The sequence below is a fragment of the Bos indicus genome, chromosome 21, assembly GCF_029378745.1.
Source record: "Bos indicus isolate NIAB-ARS_2022 breed Sahiwal x Tharparkar chromosome 21, NIAB-ARS_B.indTharparkar_mat_pri_1.0, whole genome shotgun sequence".
Classification (NCBI taxonomy): Eukaryota; Metazoa; Chordata; class Mammalia; order Artiodactyla; family Bovidae; genus Bos; species Bos indicus.
This window is the reverse complement of record NC_091780.1, coordinates 4,520,295-4,540,949: the sequence shown is the minus strand read 5'-3', so window position 1 is coordinate 4,540,949 and position 20,655 is coordinate 4,520,295. Positions and strand designations below refer to the sequence as shown.

Below are 20,655 nucleotides of genomic sequence, written 5' to 3'. Positions count from 1 at the left end.
GCAGGGCATTCTGTGACCACGAAGGCAGTCACCGGCACTCTCAGACACCTGCCCATGGATGTGGACGCAGTGATCCTAGGTCCAGCATCAGCCAGGTTCTCTGACACCATGTGATACTACCAGAGCCCGCTTCCTTGTCAGTGCTTTCTTGCTTGTTGCAGTTTCCTACACCACAGACTAGAGAGACTGGCTCTTCCGTCAGGGACCCAAAGACCAGGAAACTAAGCCCTGTGTGGTCCTCACAAGTCTGCACCTTCAGAAGGCACGCAGGAAACAGAGATGAGAGCTGGTCACTATCTCCCCGCTTACCTGTTATAAAGAAAATGTGTCCTGAGGTTTGGCACATGCCCTCCTGTGGTCATGTCCGAGCTTGCAGGGGAGTGAAATAACTCTCTATTACTCAATGATGACCTAAACTTCCACCCAGGGAAAAACCCCAGGCAATTAGTGAGGCCGGCCAGAAGGGCAGTGATTCAGTCCTTGGGTGGACAGAAGTCGTGCTCTGGATTCTGTGCCTCTTCAACCCAGGGAAACTGCTAAGCTGAGGGTCCCCTTGACGATGCCGGGCCACTGGCCTGGCGTCCACAGTACACCTCTGGGTATGGCTCTGTAAAACTTATATCTTTTATTTGCTACAAGGTCATCCTGAAGGAAACTGCAGAGCGTCTTAAGGGTCCTCTCTTTGATGGTCTAACAGGAAATGTCTATGGCTCTCTTTGGACTTACCTTTTTATCATTAGATCCTATAAACAGATTATGCAAGGTGGTAGAAAGTTCTCCGGAACTGGAATTGTAGATCAGCTCTAGGCAAGCACCAAAGGCTTTTTAGAAGACATTTTGGGAGCAAATGACATCAATAGCTTATGTTCCCTTAGCTTCTTTGGAATCACCTAAGGAATTTCATCCATCTGAATTGTGTGTGTCTTTTAATATTACCTTAAATGATTTCTGGAGCATGGTGGGGATGTTATATAAATGAATCCCTCCCATGTACAATAATCACTATAGAGTTACTTTTCAGAAGTTGGTAACAGTACTTCTCAAATATTTCTCAATATGTATCTCAGGTTAAAAGTGTAGGATGTGAACCCTCATTTCTTCTTCATGTTCGTGTTTTATATTTTTTATTAGATCCAAAGTCTGAATAAAAATTTTTAAATACAATTTTAGTTGAAAAAATGTGCAGAATTTTTATATTTTTCCCAGTGTTTGGTATCATAAGTAACATGAGAGTAGAAACCTTTGTGCATAAAGCTTAGTCCTTACTCCTAGTTATTTCCTGAAGATGGACATTACATAGAAATTACTGGGTCAAAGTATATCACTGCTTTTATAAGATTTGGTGGGAGTGACCAAAGTGCTAGACAGAAAGGCTGTACTTCTAAAGGCCCAGTGACGGGGTGAGGCCTGGATGGGGCTCTGTGCCCTGTCCAGTTAATTATGATTGCCATCTCACCATCTCTGCTAAATCTGTAGACTAAAATGCTATCAAATTATAGCTATAGATCCATCATACTAGAATTCCTAATGCTTTCAAGTGTAGATAGTTCTACTTTCCACATGTTGTATAAGACTGAAAAAGAAAACTGGTTATCAACTTTGCAACCCATTAGCAGCAGGCTTCCTCTGCATAAATAAGGATAAATCACTGCTAAGTTGCTCTGGTTCTCACCACTTCCTTCTGGGCATGACACTTTCCTAAAGGTAAGAAGGCCATTACCTGTCTAATAATGCTGCATCCCTCCAATTTCCAAATGCGGTGGGTTAAACAAGGAAATTGCTCATACCAGAACCCAAATTCCTGCTGCCACCACCCCCTTTATAGCTGTGACCTTGGGCTGATTACCAAACATTTCTAGCCTCTGCCTATTTGTTGGTTAGTGGAAATGCTGTCCCCTGGCTGGGAGGTCTGAAGCGCTTTGTGTATTGGGGACGTTTTTGGTATACAGACACTTGGTAAAAGGACCCTTTGCTGCCTCCTCCCCTTCTGGACAAGAGGCTTCTCTCACACCCTGTCCATGCAACTGTGCCCAAGACGAAGGCATCCCATCGTCATAGGTGACGGACCGAACTGACCCCTGCAGGACGGGAGCCAGGTGTGAATCAAGGATAAGAATCTATGCAGACTGGGGTATGTCTAACCTAGGGACAGAACACAGATGCAAGGCAGGCCCACCCAGGGTCCCCTCTGGGGGGAACCCCAGCACCGGCCAGGATGCGGGACTCGTCTCCACCACTCCCTGCTCTCAGGCTGAGCACAGTTCTCTGTCTCACTGCCCAGCCTTGCTTCCCACAGCACGACGACCGAGGACTGAACGTCAGCCCGAGATATTCCCCAGCCGTCCTTCCCACAGCACGATGACCAAGGATTGAACGTCAGTCCTAGAGATATTCCCCAGCCTTCCATCCCACAGTATGACGACCGAGGACTGAACGTCAGTCCTCGAGATATTCCTCAGCTTTCCACATGCTTTCTGCATGGGGAAGGCATTGATGTGATGCTCACAACTCCTATCTCCATCTACGGGTGAAACACCTTCCAGATCAATGTAGGGAAAAAGGAAGAGTAAAGACTGGAAAAAAACACCAAGGTGTGTGTGCAGATCACTGATCAGAATCCTTATTGGGCTGGTATAAGAAAAATCATGGCCAGTTGTCAACCAGGTTTGGGACACAATAGGCCAAAGCATTCCTCAGAATTACGTTAGGACATGCAGTCTTTGAAGATGACTGTATTCACATTATTTTCCACTACAATTATCCTGTTAAATATAAAGTTTATTGTGAATAATTATAACTAAGAAAATATCTATAACAGCTACCTAAATGAATGTACCTTTTTAAAAACTTGGCTTTTGTGCTTTTTTCTTTACTTTTCTCTTTTTCATTAATTTAAAAATATCTTCTAAAGTCTACTTAGACCCACCATGGAAGCTGAAAAGCTATAAAGGAGTCTTTCTCACTGGTCAATGTATTGATTTACTCAGATGCAATGAATAATTCAGAATTTTCAAAAAAATGACTAATGATCATTTTAAATGACAAATGCTAAAATTTAACCTCAGTGCTGGAAATGTTATCAAATCACACAACAAATAGACTTTTAAAACTTCAAAATACTGCACAATCGCAACAAAAAAAGGGGTCTCCTTACTTTTAAAATAAAATCTCTGTTAAAGTTTCCCTAACTTACATTACCACGCATCTAAAGATGCCCTTGATCTTGAATCAAATAAACAAGTATAGATAAATACTATGAACTCATAGTAGCCCAAAGAAATAATCTACATGGACATCAGTATGGGCAAGTCAGAAGGTAAAAAGCACCCATCTCTCTCTCTCTCACACACACACACACACACACACACCCTCAGACTAGCCAGCTTCGGCACGGCAGCGCCCGCCGGCGGCACTCACCGCATGGTGTACAGCAGCGTGCCGTCGTCCTCCAGACGCAGCAGCTTGTTGGGCGTGGTCATGTTGTGGGCGATGGACTTCTTCCCGTTGTGGAAGAACGTGTCTGGAGTCCAAATTTTGCTGGCGAGGAGATTGTTGAGTGGAAGGCGCTGCATGGGCCCTTTAAACCGAAGCCTTTCGTCTTTCCAGCTTTGTCGGAAAAATACGTCGATGGTATATTCCTAGTACAAAGGGAGGCAAGGCTCGTTAGGGCAGCCCTGGGCCGGTGCGTCACGGCTTACAGTGGTCCCGGCGGGGCCGCAAGCGCACTCACCATCTCCGTGTCGGACACGGGGCCGAAGCTGGTGACGTAGATGTCCGTTCTCACCTGAGTGATACGCTCTGAAACACAGACACAGGTTCCTCGCCAGGGCCTCAGCTCACAGTTCAGAGGGACGTAACTCAGGGCACAGTAAAATGGGGTCAGGGAGCCTACGTGGACTGTTCTTGTCAAAGAGGTATAGAGGGTCAACCCATGGTTTAAGCAAATGCCCCTGATAAAAAATGCCAATAATGAAGAAGAACTAAACATTTTCCTCTGGGAATGGATTTGCTAGGGGGTCCCTCCTCACTCAATGGAGCAGGTTCAAATATACACGCCCCGCACACACCTGAAACGCACGGGATTCCCAGCACAAAGTCAAGCCAGCTGTACCCTGAAAGCATATTTTACTATTCATTTAGTTTCATCAGCTTTTTAGGGTCAAAGTAAAAACTAATTACAGCTCTAGTAAAAAATTAAACCTGTAATATGCAATGTGTAAAGAAGACTTGCACTAAATAGTGGATTTCTGAAAAGGACTTGCAGAGACAGGAGGGTAAGAGGTTGATGATAAAGTATTTCCTAACATAGGGTAACTTCAGCTTCAGTATCACCTAAGAAGTGGTTTCTCCTCAAGTGGACCAGAATGGATGTTACCATTATCTGGGGAGAACAGGAGTTTTCACTTCCCCTGGCCTCTTGCATCTGGAAAATGACAACATGCAGCAGCCTTGGCAACACCACCAAGTCAAACTCCTAGCAGGGAAGCCCTTTGAGGAGTTGTTTGAATCACAGCAAACGTAAGCTTGAGACTGGGTTTAAGCAGAAATGTGCCTTGGGCCCAAGGGCCTCAGCCAGGGCCCACACCCACCTCCGAGCCCGGGCCTCAGTCTGTTGTCGTAACCGTCCAGCAGCCCATCCAGGATCCTGGTGAATATCGTGATGTTGTCATCGGTCTCAGCTTTTACAGAGCTGGTTGGCATTTGTGAAAAGCTTTATTAACAGAGAAACAAAAGAAAGAGTTCAGACTTTCTTGTTTCTTACAATTTTTTCTCAAAATAGAGAAACAGGGAATGATATGTTGACTTGTCTTGGAGGCAGGACATCTAAGAATGATCTCCTGTACTATCCAGGCTGTTTTGCTTACATGATCCTTATTCTTGAAATTTAAACAGACTTAATTCTTAAATAGCCCAGTCTGAGAATGCTGGCTCTGGGCTGGTCACCCATCAAAGCAAACTCCATCCCTCCCAGACTCTGGAGAACTATTTGTGTTGATAGAGTAGCCATTTTTAAGACATATTAGTCACTGCACATGGACTGGCAGAGCCTCACCCACTTGTGGGGCATTTCAGCAGTTTGGTTCAAATACAGAGAAACTGAGCCTTCATTTTGTTAGTTACTTCACTGCAACGGGCTCTGCGGTACCGGGGGACATTAGAGCTTCTATCTAATTTGAAAGTAAGATTGGTGTGCCCACATTTTCCTGCATTCTTGACTGGGAGCACTCGTGCTGTGAGCATTATGCCAGGACAGATCGCTGGTGAGGGACGGCGGTGGACTTCCGCACCGTCAGCTCTGCTGGCACGCTCCTCTCAGTCAGAGCACAGGCCGGCCCAGCAGGAGTTGTGAAGCCCAGGCTGAAAACCTCGACTTTACGTGATGTGGCCCCAGAGCAGAGACTCAGGGAGCACAGTGTTCTGTGACCAACGTGTCAACCTACAATAAAACGCTGAGAAGAGCAGGTGGGACCTTGCAGGAGGTTCACAGGAAGAACGGTCTAATTTGTACAATTCAGCAACAAACTTACTCAGGCCTCAAAAGTCTATGTCAAAAAAAAGTGTATGCCAGTGGAGCAGGTGGAAATGAGAATCGGCCCTGAGCAGATACGGGAAAAGCTAAAGAAGTTATCAGCAGGGAAAGAAAGCCACAGTCCAGAAGATGATTGACACATGGGTTCCACCTCAGATGTCCATCCATTGCTACCTGTTCAGATGTGCAAATAGCAAAATGCATGTTATTACCAAGAACTTGACCTGCATCTGGCTCGGCTTCAAAGGGAACTCATCCTGCTGAGAGCCGGCTGTGGCTCCATGAAGTCAGCACCCGTGGTACTTGGGATGAGAACACGGGGCTCCTGGGGCCCCTCTGAAGTGTCACGGTGGACCCCACTCTGCTCAGAGTAGCTGGAGTGAAAGCTGAACCTCGCCATCAGCAGGCGGTTCTCGGGGCAGCACAGATGTGTGCCTGCCCCACCCGCTTCTCGAAAATCGGTCATTTCCACCGACGGCAGCTGACAGATCAATCCTCTAATGGCCTAAAGTGTCTCCTTTTTGAATGAACGACTATAATGTTCTTTGGATCTAATTTTCTTAAATGCATATAGTTGAAGCTCAAACAACCTAAAATTCAGTCCCGTTACAGACTGAATTATGTACCTTTGGAGTCCACAGACACATTTTTTTTTTCTTCTTTACTCTGTGACTTAGTATTTTAAAATACTGAATTCCCTTTTCTCTGACATCCATTTTAGTTTCACACAGGAAGACAAAGCACTCAGCCTTGGAAACCTAGTGTCAGGATGAAGGGCCTTAATACTGTCCTCCAAATTTATGACAGAAAGTCTGTGCATGGGCCCAGCTGAGCAACAACAGAGCAACTATTGCTCAAACTAAGTCTGGCCTCAATGTCCACTTCACGTGAAGCTCTCAACGATAACCACTTTGGTTACTCAATTCTAGGTTTTGTCCAAGTGTCCAATTTTTGGAAGGTCCCGGTTGGCTCTTTAACAGAAGAGAGATGAGAGCATGCAAACTGGCAAAGAAAAGCTATCACCTGTATGTGAAACCTAAAAAAGCCAACTCGTAGAGACAGAGAGTAACCAGGGGCTGGGGTGATGGAATTTGGGAGCTGTTAAGGTTACAAACCTGCAACTAGAACAAAAATAATTTGGGGGAATCTAATGCACAACGAAGTAATTCTAGTTAATAATACTATGTTATAAACTCCAAAGTTAATAAGAGGCTAGATCTTGTTTCCATCACAAAAAGGAAATGACTTAATAATTACATGACATGACAGAGGTGTCAGCTAATGCTAAGGTGGTAATCACATTGCAGTATATAAATGTATCAAATCAACATGCTACATACCTCAAATTTACACAAAGTTACATATCAATTCTATCTTAACAAAAAATATAAAAGTCACAATCAAAAAAAGAAAAAGCATACCTTAATGTTTCAAGTACATTTTAAAAACTATTACATTATCTGTTGTGAAAATACTCTTAAATTATATTTGCTCTGAATAGCCTTGACTGTCAGGAGATAGAGACCATGGAGATGTCCACAGACCACTTAGTCCCATCACGTCTCCAGAAATGCTGCCTCCTAGACACCCTTGCAGGAATTTCAGCATTTGTCCTCTTTTGCTACAACTGTTTCTTACATTTATCTGTGGACTTAAAAAAAAAATAGATGCCCTGCTGTGGATTTGCCATGATTTCTTCTCTGTATTTACTGAAGGTAGGCCCTAGGACGTTGCAAACAGTTTCTTTAGAAGTCCTTAAAAATGCCTGTCAGGGCAGGCAGGAGTAGAGGGTCCTCTCATGAACAACTGGAAAGTCCTCTTCAGGAAACCATTCCTTTGTAACTGGTGGTTACAAAACGCACTGTCTTCACAGCTATGGAGAGGAAGGCCTTCCCATACGACCGAAAGCAAACAGTGTGCCAGCACACAGGAGACTTTCAGCGTGGCCTGGTGAACTTTCTCACGCACATCAAGTTGTATAATTTTTACAGACTGCTTCTAACATACAGAGTGACTTCAGCTTGCTTTGTTCCATTTGGGCTAGGAAAACAAAACGACACACAATATGGGGCTGTGCCTTCAGTGAGCAGTTCCATGCAGTGAGCAAATCCACAAGGCCTCCAGGTGGAAACACAAGACCCCCCAGCCCTCCGGGATACAGGGAGCAGGCTTCAGCTTGCGTCTTCCCGGTTCTGAGTAAAACCAAAGAGCTCTGCCGGCCCTCAGGTCAGCTGTGAGTGCATGGCCACTTCTAAGACAAGCTGAAAGCTCTGTTCTTGCAGGAAGCAGATTCTGTGAACTAAGACTAGAGCCATTATTTTTGAGAACAATTTTATATAAAGTAGAAATCCTTGAAAAATTTGGTAATTTTCCCTTCAGTATCAGGATTAATAAACTAGGTTGTCTGAAAATTTGAACCATTTTCTTAAAGTTAGTGCATGTTTTCTACAAATAATGCCCGTGAAACAGCTGCAACATTTTCATATTACTGATGTTCCAGAAAAGGGACAATAAAGGAAATATACATCCAACCACTCATGTTAAAACATCCTCATGTTTTACATCTTCTATACAAAAGGCACAAGGACTCGATCCCTAAGCTTGAACGCTGAGCCCCATGTTCCAGGCGGAGGAGGGAAGGTGATGGCTGGGACTTGGGCAGGGACCAAATGGGACCCGACGCTCAGGTGGTGGAAGGACTTCCTCACGCTCATGAATGGCCCCCGCCAGGCCTAAAGGTCTGGGTCTTTCAGGGACTTCTGATGAGGTGGAGTAGGGAACAGGCAGCTGTAAAATGTGGTCCACTAAAGGGTTTATTTCACACAGAGTTTTCAGAACAAAAAATATGCATGACTTTAGAAAGGCCCAACTCTAGTAATTGTGCAAATTTCCCACCTGTCCCTGTGGTCTTACTTCTGGTGTCTTCAGGGCATTTGAATCTGTGACTTTTGCATTAGCTTCTTCCGGATTTCTAGACCCTAGAGACTCGGCCTTAGGAGGAATGGGCACTGCTATTTTTTAAGGTCCCCAAGTGATCTTCATGTGAAGTCAGAGGGCAGAGGGACTGTCTTAAGACTAGAGAGCTAAGTCGGAAACAGGCTGCTCTGTGAACCAGCTGCCAGAGTGACTCCAAATGACCCCAGAGAGCACCTCTCTCATCACATCTTCACAGAGGTTCACTATCCCAGGAGCTCAGCTCAGCAAAGGCGTTGTGGGTGTCGACCGTGTGCCTGGCATTGTGCCGGGAACTGTGACAATGACAAAGGTGGCATCCCTAACCTTGGGATCTAAAAGAATGGGCCATGCTCCCAGAGGATTCCTGAAGAACGTGATTGCTTCAGGAGTCTCATATGCAGGGCATCCTAGGACCCGAAAGTAGAGGGATCAAGCTTTGTATGAGGTCAGAAGAAAGGAAAGCAGACCTGAGCCTTCAAGCATGAAGATCAGGTCTCAAGCCAAAGGAAGCGGTCTGTGAGTAGCAGCACTAGGAAAAAAAATTGGTAGATTGGGATTGATATATATACACATTATTATATATAAAACAGATAACTAATAAGGACCTACTGCATAGCAAGGGAAATTCTATTCAATATTCTATGATGACCTATATGAGAGAAGAATCTATAAAAGAGTAGATATATGTATAACTGATTCACTTTGCTGTACAGCAGAAACACAACATTGTAAATCAACTATACTCAAATAAAAATTAAAAAAAAAAAAAAGAAAAATATTGACATTTGCAGTGGGCATGTAAGAACCCTAGTGAGAAGAGCCCTGTGGGGGGTCAAATCACGGCATATTCATGTGACAAGCTCCACCTCCAGGGTCTGGCCTGAAGGTGGTGGGAAAGCAAAGCACTTTAACAGGGGCATTGTCTTTCCTTGTGGCCCCAGGCACCTTGGGGATGATGGGCTTATCAGAGGCAAGACTGGAGGTGGAGAGGGCCAGTGTTCAGGCCAAGCAGGGCTGCAGAGGTGGGATGGACAGGCCATCAGCAGGGTTTCTGACGAGGAGGAATGGGAGCGAGGAATGACGGGAGGAATGGGGAGGGAGCAATCTGAAAGCAGCAAGACAAGGATCCCAAGAAAGCTTTCTCCAAAACCAGGTATCAAGGCGGGTGAAACCTGCAGTAGAATCCATGCATTACTCTGAAAGGGGAGAGTTGTATTAGGCGTCAAACCTAAGAGTCTTTTTGTTTCTGAGGAAACTACTCCAACGTAACTTTTCTATCAGTATGAATGCCTCTGCTAGTAATAATAACACTATGCAGTGGAGTCCACCTTTAAATGCGTTTCACTTTACCAAGTGATGCTTGATGATGCCTCCTTATTTCAGTATTTTAAATGGTTCACGTTGAACAGTTACGTCATCATTTCTGGGGAAGAAAAATCTTTTGAGTCTCGTACCACAAATGGTGCTATTGATGGCAATATGTGATGCATTTCTTGTGATCTCTGCTTATGCTGACAGTCATTTTCGATTTCCATAAAATGGTATAGATAATTGCATCTGCAGACCAGCTTTAATGTGAACTTACTTTGGGACTTGAACAGAATTGCTTTTAAGCAACAGCTTGTCTGTCTTCTTGAACTGCATTTCTTTCTGCATTCTTTCTCCAGTATATTGTTACTTCTGAGAAAAGTATCTTCAGTTTATTCACTCATTACTTTAAGCTCACTAAATAAGTACCTCTAAATGGCAGTTTTGTGATGTTTTCATCAAATTTCCATTACACACCACTTTAGTTAACTATATTAAAATATGTAAAAATTTAAAAATACCATGGTGGATATAACCAGACATGAAAATAAAACTTGAGTTTCCAATTAAATTGTTTCCTCTTATGATGGAAAATATGGACTGATTGGCACGTGTGCTTTATGTGAATAAAGTTGTGTCCATAAAGCTTTATGGCAGAACTCTTAGGTGGCTTCCACGTCAAAAGTGCCCCTGGTCCTGCCCATCACCTCTCCAGACAGAGCTCAAGTCCACCCCATCCTTGCACACCACTCTTCAGGTAGATGCTCCACTCTTGTCCCCAAGACTGCAGCCTGGTTCAGAATCCTACAACCTGCAAGGTAGGACCCAGGTGCCTGCCTTACAGGCCACACCCCCGTCATCTGACCCCAGACTTCCGGAGACTCATCCCCTTCCTTTCCCCCAGCCACGCTGGATGCGCCACAAATGTGGTTATAAAGCACATGAATCATCCCGGTGCTTATTACACGTGGGTCTCCCTCCCTCCCTAACCATTCCCATCAGTAATTACATCAGGTCTTTGAAAAGTCTCTCATTCACCCTATATTCCCTTTCAGGTATTGCTCCATCCTCAGCCTCTCGTCTGAAGAGGCCCTCTCACTGAAGATCTGTCTGCTCAAAGGTCTCTGCTGTCACTCTGCCCTGCTCTTGCCCCCACCTCACCCAGGATCCCAGTGAAATCCTCTGGGGCTGCTCCTCCCAGTGCCAAACCCGCTGGTCCAGTCTCAGCCCTCAGCTGAGCCCATCCCCTTCTTACAGCACAGGACACAGTCTCTTCTTATCTTCCCCTGCCTCTTCTCCTTAAACCTGGCATTTCCCAGGGCTGTCTAGAGACACTCCTTCAGTCTAAACTCAATCTCTAATTGATCTCATTCAATCTAATGGCTTTAAATATCTCTCTCAAGTTCATGTCTCCAGTCCCAAACTCTCTCTCTCTGAGTCCAGACCTGTATGCCCAATGGCCTACCTGGCCGCTTGGATATCTAACAAAGCTCGCACAGGTCCAGAACTGTGCTGATAATTCTCAGCGGCCTCCTCCCCTGCTGTCACTTCCAGCTCAACAACAACCTATTGAACCCATCACCTTTTCAGGTGTTCATTCAAGTCCACGGCAGCCCATCAACACATCCTGCTGGCCAAAACGCCCATCCCCTGGGGCACTACCTTTGCCTCCTTACCGCCTTTTCCTGGTACCTCCTTTACTAAGCCTCCCCACCCAGATTCTGAGTTTACTCTCCACTTACAGCCAGAGTCAGCCTTACTGACTGCAGGTCTCAGTGGGATCAGATTTCACTCTTCAACAGCCAACTGCTTGTCCCAATGCTACCCCGCATGGCCTACAGACGATCTGACTATCCCCCACCCATGCTGCCTCTCTGGCCCTGCCTCCCACCAACCTTCCCCATCCTCAAGCTGGCTTCTTCAGTCACCCTGCCTCTGCTGCTCCTCTCAACTGTCCAATCATCACCACCAAGACAGGCTCATTCTTCAGACATCTGCTTGAGTACATCTCCCAGCACACTCACTACCTCCTACTCTGAATTACTTCACAGCAATCCTTGTGACCCAACTGATAAGTACATGTTTACTTACTGCACCAGAAGGAGCCCTCCTGGAAGGCAGGCTTTGCTCTGCCCATCACAGGATCTCAGCACCTAGGACAGTGCCTGGCATGTAGGAAGGACTCAACAGACCCTGACGCAGCTGCAGGGTACCATCCTGCAGAATGCCCAAACCCCGATCCAGAACCTATAACTGTGAATGTGCGTCCTTACACAGAAGGGAGACTCTGCCAATGGGACTAAGCTTGTGGACTTTGCTGTGCCCAGCCCATGAGTCTAGCAAACCTTGGCGCTTCTTGGTCACAACACCCAGAAGGATAGTGCTAGCCTGGACTTAGCACTCCCTTCTTACTTGGACATGTTTCAGCATTTAGCATACGTGCATTTATCCTTCACATCAACTCTGTGGCATAGGATCTGTTATTACTTTAACTTGGAGATTAGGAAGCTTGAGTTGCAGGCAGGCTTAGTAACTGCTGCCACAACAAACAACTTCACTTTCCTGTCAAAATGATACCTACATCCCTGAAGTAGGAACTAGATTGATTATGGAGTGATGGCCCAATTTCTTCCTGTGGTTAAAAGTGAAAATGAACTGCTCCTGGGTTTCATTTATTTTTAGGTTTGCCTTTTGATCTTGAGATAAATTGTTAAATAAATACAAATAAAACAGAATTTTCAATGAACTGCTAAAGTCTGTTTCATTGTCTATCTTAATTTTCCTATAAGATGGTTCCCTCTCTATTACATCATATTTCATAGTATATATTTTGTATTTGATTTTATTCAGGCTGTGAAATACTATCTTTAGAGCAGTGCTATTTGAGTTCTAGGTTAGAAGATTTCAATGTACAGATTTCCCCCCCTTCTATCCCTTTCCGTTGCAGCTTAAATATGCAGACATTCTGGAGAAGCTCCTGCATTGATGGTGCGAGCTCAGGCCCTGGAGATGGACCCTGACTTTCCTACTTTTCAATGATGAAACTTAGACATGTTTCTCTGTATTCTATCACCTTAACTCTCTTCACCTACAGAGAGAGGACTCTGTGAAAATTAAACAGTACATTTCTTTTGAAAATGCATTCTGGAAATGAAGAAGTACTCATGTAAGCACTTATAAGTATTGTTGCTGCCACTAGAATTCTACTTTTGATTCTAATATTTTCCTTTGAAATTTCACACCAATTAAAATACGCATGTTATGCAATGGTATCTTTGTTTAAAAAATCCCAAAACCTACATTCTCCTTCTCCCCTTGAACCAAGCCAGTTACTCATCTTGGAGCTGATGGCCAGAGAAAGGCTGGCTGGGTCGACTCTGGCTGGCTATCCGTCTAAGCTTTGCTTAGCAGTTTTAAGTTTTGAAGCAGGTAATCTGGAAGTATTTTGTTTTGGTGCCTTAAAAAAATGTTGGCATTACTCTGTAGTAGGGTCTTAGTCGGGCTTTCCTGGAATGCAGAAGACCCCAGTTCAATTCTGGGTCAAGAAGATCCGCTGGAGAAGGGATAGACTACCCTTTCCAGTATTCTTGGGCTTCTCTGGTGGCTCAGATGGTAAAGAATCCACGTGCAATGCAGGACCCTTGGGTTTGACCGCTGGGTCGAAGGGAAGATCCCCTGGAGGAGGAAATGGCAACCCATCCCAATATTCTTGCTTAGAAAATCCCTATGGACAGAGGAGCCTGGTGGGTTACAGTCCATGCAGTCACAAAGAGTTGGAAACAACTGAGTGACTAAGCACAGCACAGCACAGTGTCTTAGTCACCTGAAATGTTTACTATATGCAAGGTCTCTGGCTATCCCTACAGCCTCCACATAAGTGCCTCCTCACCTGTGAGTGTCCTATCTGCTTCACAGCACTTCTCTGTGGTTTTATAATTGTCATGATGACCATCAGTCCTGGTCTTCTGAATCTGCGGTAACAAGCAGGAAGAACTTTCCATATGGGAATTTCCCTCTTGCCATTTAAAAAGACATCATGAGTACGTGAATGACTCAGAGAGAGTGCACTTTCTGCTCTAGTTAAGAGAAGAGAACTGTCCTTGAGAACGTGTATGAACAGGCCCTCTTCGTGAAACCAACAGTCCCAGTTAGCATGCTTGTGTAGACAGATAAAAAAGAACCTGATATGTTCCTTTTCTTAAGCTACTTCTACAAGAACCTGCCTATAATTGCCAATTACAGAGTACTGTTTTCCAAAGTCTATTTGAATTATAGCTCCCATGTGATAAAATTCTAATGCATTTTTTACTTTCCAATATATAAACCTCTAAACAGTGTTTAACATTATTAAATGAATGGAATTAGATTTTACCATATTATGGAGTTGATAATCCTCAAATTTATCTTGCAATTATCACTGATCTAATCAAGTCTGAAAAGTATGATTTTTCAGATGATGATAAAGTAACTTCAGATTAGATTATGTTTTGACCTTACATTGATGCAAACATTGTTTCTGTGCTGGCGTCTTTATACCATATATGTGTGATTACTGGTTAAAATAACTGTAATGCCTCAAATTATGCCATGCCTCTGAATGTGACATCACACAAGGCCGACAGTCAGATATGTCTCTGCTCAGTTATACACTTGACTCATTCTCTGTTATATAACTTAAAACTAACAGAAGAATTACAAAGGCTACTGAAAATGAGCTACTGGTGGCTCTGATCAAATTTAGAAAATAAAAAGGAGAAGACATGAGACTCATATTTTCAAAGCAATTTCACTGTATCTTATATAATCACCAAATACATTTTACTTATCACATATAAATTTCCTGATTGCCAGATCCACATGTTTTTCGCAAACAGTGTATGATTTTGTATTGCACAGAAGCACAGCGTCCTGCCTCTTTCCTCTGCTCTCTGACTGACAGCAGTTTCCTATCCCTCTTTACCCTTCACCAGTTGTCTGATCTTCTTTATGCATTTACAGGTATCCACATTTCTTCCGTCCCACAATGTGCAAATTACGGCCTTTCATGCTTCCCTGTTCACCTTTCTTTAGAACAAAATCACATAAACTCTTTCTTTGGAAGAAGATAACAGAGCTTACCAAGCTCTTTTTTTCTGTAATCTCAGAACGGAAAATTCTCTCTACCCTGATGCAGAGAATTCCTTTCAAAATTATGCCCCCTTCCTCTATAGGTCAGTCTGACTAAGACCTTCCCTGCAAACCATGTGAAGTCAAGACGAGAACCCCAGGACTACCCAGCAGGTTCCCTCTGAGGAGGGCTGAGGACAGAACCCCAGCACGACCAGCGTGGTAAACCCACCAGTAGCCTCTTTTCCTCTCGTCTCCCTGACTGTAAGCCAGGGCTAACGATGCTCAGCTCATAAGTGTCTTCTAAAACAGACATGGTAACAATAGGCACTTCATATTGCAATACATATTATTTTGTCAAGATTTTAAATCAAATAAGTGTTCTGAAACTCCCTTTGCAATTTGACAAAATTATTCTTAAGCTCATTTACAGTAATAACCAAGTGAGAGGAGCCTTGTATGAAAAGGCAATCGATAGGCCCTTGTGCCCCTAGACGTCAAGATGCCTTCTGCTGAAAACCATACCCTACTTGACTTCCCACTTTGCTACAGATCTTGGCCCCCAGAAGCAACTGGACGCATAAAACCAAGAGCTAAAAGCACTCAGGGAGGCTGACGTAAAAGTCCACTTACAGAAACATCTTCTAATAGAAATGAACTCAAATACTTAAAGCCATTGTAGGACAGATATGTTCACACATATGTAGGAAAACAACACAATCAGAAACAATGCAAACAGCCCTAATTAGGGATGTAGCCCATGACAAAGCATTTATGCACTGCAATACACTTGTCCATTTTACGTCATACATTTTAAGACTTTGTGGTAACAAAGTATTGGTGTGAAGAAAGCACAAAAATTACAGAACTGAAAACACAGTATGATCCCAACTGTATAGAGCTAGGCATAGAAGCAAGAGGAAGAAACACACCAGAATGGGAAGGATGATTCTATCTGTGTGGTGGAATTAAGGATATCTTCCTTTTTCACATCCTATTCTGTGTCTCATTAATTTCTGCAGTTAGTAGGTATCATTTTAGGATGGACTATTAAACTTGTATCTGACAGGTTCAAAACTTCAACAACTAACTGTAAAGGAGATTAAGGGGCATTCTACTACTTGTTCTGTATTAGCTTCTAGAAACTAAGAGTTATCTCTCTATTTTGAAGATGACATCAGAAAGTCATCAAATTGAGTAAGAAATCAAGTACAGCTGCTTCTAATGGCCAAACTCCATATGCACATTTTTTCATACTTCAGACTTTTATCCACCAGGTAAGCATAATACCTTCTTGACTATAGAATATGCAGATTCACAGAAATATATTTGACTAAAATCTTAGGAAAAAATACATGTTTCCAATCCTAGCATATTTCTTACATCTGAAATATTGATAAATGTATGCAATATATCAGTAAGCAAACTACCTACCTAATGTATTAACTTGGAAATTTAAAATATTGTGTTTGATTTCACTTCTAAACACACTTCTCATGCAGGAGGGATGTATGCAGGATGTATGTGGGAACACTACGGTTAAATCCTAGAAGATTTAGCAGCAGGGAGAGCCCTTGGAAGGGAAGACATTCACTGAACAGATAAGGAAACCAAAGGCACAAATAGGGAAGTACCCATTCAAGACGAGCAGCAAGGTAAGAATAACAACCAACGCTGTGTCCCAAGGGAACGCCCTGACTGGCTAGGAGGCTGTCCCACAGGCATGGGCAGCACGCACACTCTGTCCCCTTCACGGTGCTGAGGGCCAGACAAGTCTCTGATGGAGCTGGAACGCAGCCCCATGCCGTCATGTACCAGCCACACACCTGGGGATGGTCACAGACCTCTCTCTCTCTGCTTTCTCGTCTGTACAGACTTGGGAAGTCAGAAGTACAGAAAATGACCTGAGAACAAAGAGAGAGGGTCATGGACTTTGGAGAGGCCTCCTTCCTGCCGACTCGTGGGGATGTATTGCAGAACCACTATGCCCCGCAGGTGCCTCCATGATTCACACAAGGGCAACCTTCACCACTGATTTTCACATAAGGGGTGTTTGGCAACTTTCGTCCTAAAATTTAACTTCTTAATTACACTCCACCAACTTTAAGTTGGGGTCTCCCTGCTGGCTCAGGGGTAAAGAGCCTGCCTGCCAAGACAGGAGACACAGGTTCAGTCCCTGGGTGGGGAAGATCCCCTGGAGAAGGAAATTGCAACCTACTCCAGTATTCTTGCCTAGAGTATCCCATGGACAGAGGAGCCTCACCGGCTATCGTCCAAGGGGTTGCAAAGAGTCGGATATGACTTATCGACTAAACACACCACCAACTTCAAGTTACAATCCTTGTGATTAGCCAGAGCAATTTTGGGAAGAAGAGGACAGAGTCAGCACCTCATAAGAAGTTTGTCAGGAACTTGGGTTATCACTAGTTTGATGAAAAACTATTAGAATCAGTACACTGATACTAAAGGCCAAGATGAAAGAACTTAAAGGCACTGGTAACACCAAATGCCCTGGGGTCCTGCAGATCATCAGACACATGCAGTTTCTGGTATCTGCGTTTGCATTCCGATGGCCACAGTTCAAGGCCTTTGGCTCAAGTCAGGACCACTGCGAGTCCTTGTCAGTGCCACCTACAGTAGGCTTGGCTTTAAAGGCAAATTCCTTTACAGAATGGAACTAAGGACAACAATCCTTAGTTTGTCTGGAACTAAGGACGACAAAGAATGTTGCCCACTGCTTTGTCCAACAAGCAATAAATGTCCTTCATGCAGGTCAGCTTTTCAATCCTGCTTTAACCTGAGTGGGAGGAAACACAGCTTACTCTGAAACCATCTTCGGCTTCCACTTCTGAAAACATAATCTGCCTCTTTTTTCTGACTGACTTCAGAGACCTTACACTTGGAGCAGCCTTGCTCGGAATTAAGCGTGGGGTAAGGCAAGGACTCTTATAAGTCTGTGGGACTGCAAAGGTGGCCAATGAGGGTTTGCTGATACACTGCTCAACAAAGTTTCTAAAAGGTACTTGTGCCCTGAAAATTGTAAAATCAAAGCATAGATGATAACTTACCCAAAGTGACTGGCTAAGTTCATGGAAATACAAAAGAGAAGGAGGTTTTTGATCATGATAAAGCTAGAGAACATTCCATTGTCCATTCCCAGTAAGAAAAACAGCTGAAGCAGATGAATTTGGAAGAATTGCTATTCCTTTCTCCACCTTGATCTTGAAGCTGAAAGGGGAAAAAACATAAACATGAATGTTGCCATGAAACAGTTCCTAGAATCAAATCACACTGCTAACATACACAATGCATAAAGGAGCCTGGCTGTTCTTGTCCATCACGGTTCCATATCAGAATTATCTGTGTTCACTGGCCAGTAAGTTGGGGTGTAAAAAGAAATTACAGTAGGCTTGATTTTCACCTTTACTCAGGGTGCAGAATCATTCTCCTAATTTATCTTTCCCATGTTGCAAATTCTTTGTTTTACTTTTTCCATGTGATCAAATGACCCTCTAGTCCTATTATTAGAATCAATGCCTGAAGTTATCTAACTGTATTTTACATCTGTCAAATCCACAAGTGGAATAATTTTACCTTTCTGAAATATTTGCCACGCGTCAAAGCCAGCAAGCTACTCCTTGTTCTGCAAGGTGCTATGAGAAAGTATGTGGAAAGAGGGGAAAAAAGGCACATTTAAACAAGTCTTCTGCAAGATCACGACAATATAAGAACTGCTTATAAAAGAAGGCTGCCACTTTCTCAGCAGTCTGTCCCCATGACTAAAGAACTTAGTAATCACTGCATTTTGGAAAGTCTCTCGGCTCTGGATTATATGGTGGGCCCTAATTAATGCATTTGAAATCCAAGCAGGCACAATCCCTGGGCTCTGCAACTAACCCTACAGAAGGGATATATTTCTCAATATGCGCATAACGCAAATGGATAGACATCATAAAGGAGCACCGCGTGTTCAAAAGCAACATTTTCCCGAGGAGACCCCAGGCCAACTCCGGAAGAGAGAAACACACAACAGGTACTTCCACCTCCGAAACCAAGGCCCTCGAGTCGAGAAAGGCAGGGCGGGGATTGCCTGGGTGCGTCCAGGGGCTGCTCTCCAAACCCGGGCCGGAGTCCCGGCGGCGAGCACGCGGCGCTGCATGCGGGAAACCCGGGCGGCACCTCCTGCCGCCCTCAGCCTGGTGACAGTCTGGACCAGGCTTTGGGGGAGTCGGGACCCCCAAAGACAGGCTGTCTCCCACGGTCCCGGGACCGCCGCGGGGGCTCGCGGGCGCGGGGGTGGCACTGCAGAGCTGCAGCCTCCGCGCCCGGGCGCCCGCGGCCGGGTAGAGTCGGCCGCCCTCCCGGTCCGCAGCGGCGCGCCCAGCGCCAACCGTTTGCCCACCCTCCCCGGCTCGCTTCTGGCCGGGGCAGACCTGCCCTGCTGCCGCCCCGGGTCCGAGCGGAGCGTCCTGCCGCGCGGCGCTTTCCTCCTCGGCCCGGAGCGCGCGGTGCAGCGTCGGCTCCGTGTCTCCCGGCCTCGAGCCGGCAGCGCGACCCGCTCGCGCCCCCGCCCCCAGTCTCGAGCCCGAGCCCGCGCCCACCCTGCAGAAAGCGCCCAGCCCGCCGCGCCTCGGAGCCCGGCGGCTGGCGGGGCCCCCGGGGGGCGTTCTCGGCCCTCGGCTCCGGTGACCGCGGCGGGAGCCTCGTGCCCCAGTTCCTACCGGCAGGTCCGTGGGTCTTGCGCCCCGGCGCCCCGTCCGGCGGCGCCGCGCTGCTCTGGACGCCCCTGCCCTCTCATGCGGGCTGCGCCTCCGCAGTCGCCGGGGGAAAGTTTGCGCTCCTGGCCGCCCGCGGGGCCCCGCCTGCCTCCACCGCCCTCCCTGAGCCAGGCACCCTCGAGGACAGGCATGCGGGCCGAGCCGGGTCCTCTTGCCCTCCCGCCGCCGTCCGCAGCTTCTGACCCCACGGCCCCGGTCCCGCGCGCCCGGGCTTACCCCGCGCGCCGGCCCGGGAAGGCGAGCCGTCGGCTAGGGCGCATCCTCCTCCCCCGTCTGCTCTCCCCGGCTGGCAAGCGCGGAGGCCGGTGCGGCGTCACCGCCCCATGCCGCCAGCGCGAACTTCCCCGGTGCTCCCAGGCCGAGCGCCTCGGGCACCCCCTGCGCTCCCGCCGCCGCCCTGCGGCTCAGCTCCGCGCCCGAGGCCGCGCGCCGCCCCGCTGCAGAGCCCCCGGCGCCCCCGGCGCGCCGGCGCGCGCTCTCACCTCGCCCGAGCGCTACATGTCGGCTCCGGCTCTGAGAAACGCTCCTCTGCGGAGGCGCTCCGGTAGAGGCCGCCAGACTCTCACCAAACGCGCCCTGGCCCTGGGCCGGCTGCGAGGAAGTGGGGGCGTTCGGGGTCCCCGGCTTGGCCAGTTCTGGGACAGGCCACGTTTCTGATGAAGTTTCTTGGTAGCCTGCCGGAGTGTATCGGTGCCTCGTGTCCCTCTTTTTAGGGCTGAGATGGAAAGGGGGTGTCCAGGCAAGGCGCCGAAGGCCGGGGTGCCGAGAGCTTTCCTGTCTCAGGACCAGCCCTGAGCGCCTTTCTGGCCGGGCCTAAGTCCTGCCTCAGTCCTCCACGCAGGCCCCTGTGTCTGCAGCTCCTACTCTCTATAGGAAGAAACTGGCCTCTGAGGCTACTTTTTAAAGAATTGTAATTCATTGCTATGGGAAGTAAAGTCAGTAAAATGGATTAATTAGAATTAAACGCTTACCTAATTG

At 46.2% G+C, this 20,655-nt stretch overlaps 1 protein-coding gene across 5 annotated transcripts in view; it reads right to left on the bottom strand.

Annotated features, from left to right (window-relative positions):
• The window catches only part of GABRA5 (gamma-aminobutyric acid type A receptor subunit alpha5), a 92,404-nt gene extending 72,063 nt beyond the window's left edge, over positions 1-20,341 (bottom strand). Inside the window, exons 1-6 of one of the 5 annotated variants that reach the window (XM_070774993.1) lie at positions 19,894-20,075; positions 18,494-18,552; positions 17,968-18,127; positions 4,590-4,711; positions 3,731-3,798; positions 3,418-3,638 (exon numbers count right to left, since the gene is read on the bottom strand). In XM_070774993.1, coding sequence (XP_070631094.1) covers positions 3,418-3,638; positions 3,731-3,798; positions 4,590-4,711; positions 17,968-18,053 — 497 coding nt within the window. In that variant the 5' untranslated portion in view covers positions 18,054-18,127; positions 18,494-18,552; positions 19,894-20,075. Of the gene's footprint in view, positions 1-3,417; positions 3,639-3,730; positions 3,799-4,589; positions 4,712-17,967; positions 18,128-18,493; positions 18,553-19,332; positions 19,401-19,620; positions 19,726-19,893; positions 20,076-20,159 lie in introns of those variants that run through there. The other 4 variants (XM_070774994.1, XM_070774995.1, XM_070774996.1 and 1 more) reach the window with 4 other exon arrangements.
• Between the last annotated feature and the right edge of the window lie 314 nt (positions 20,342-20,655).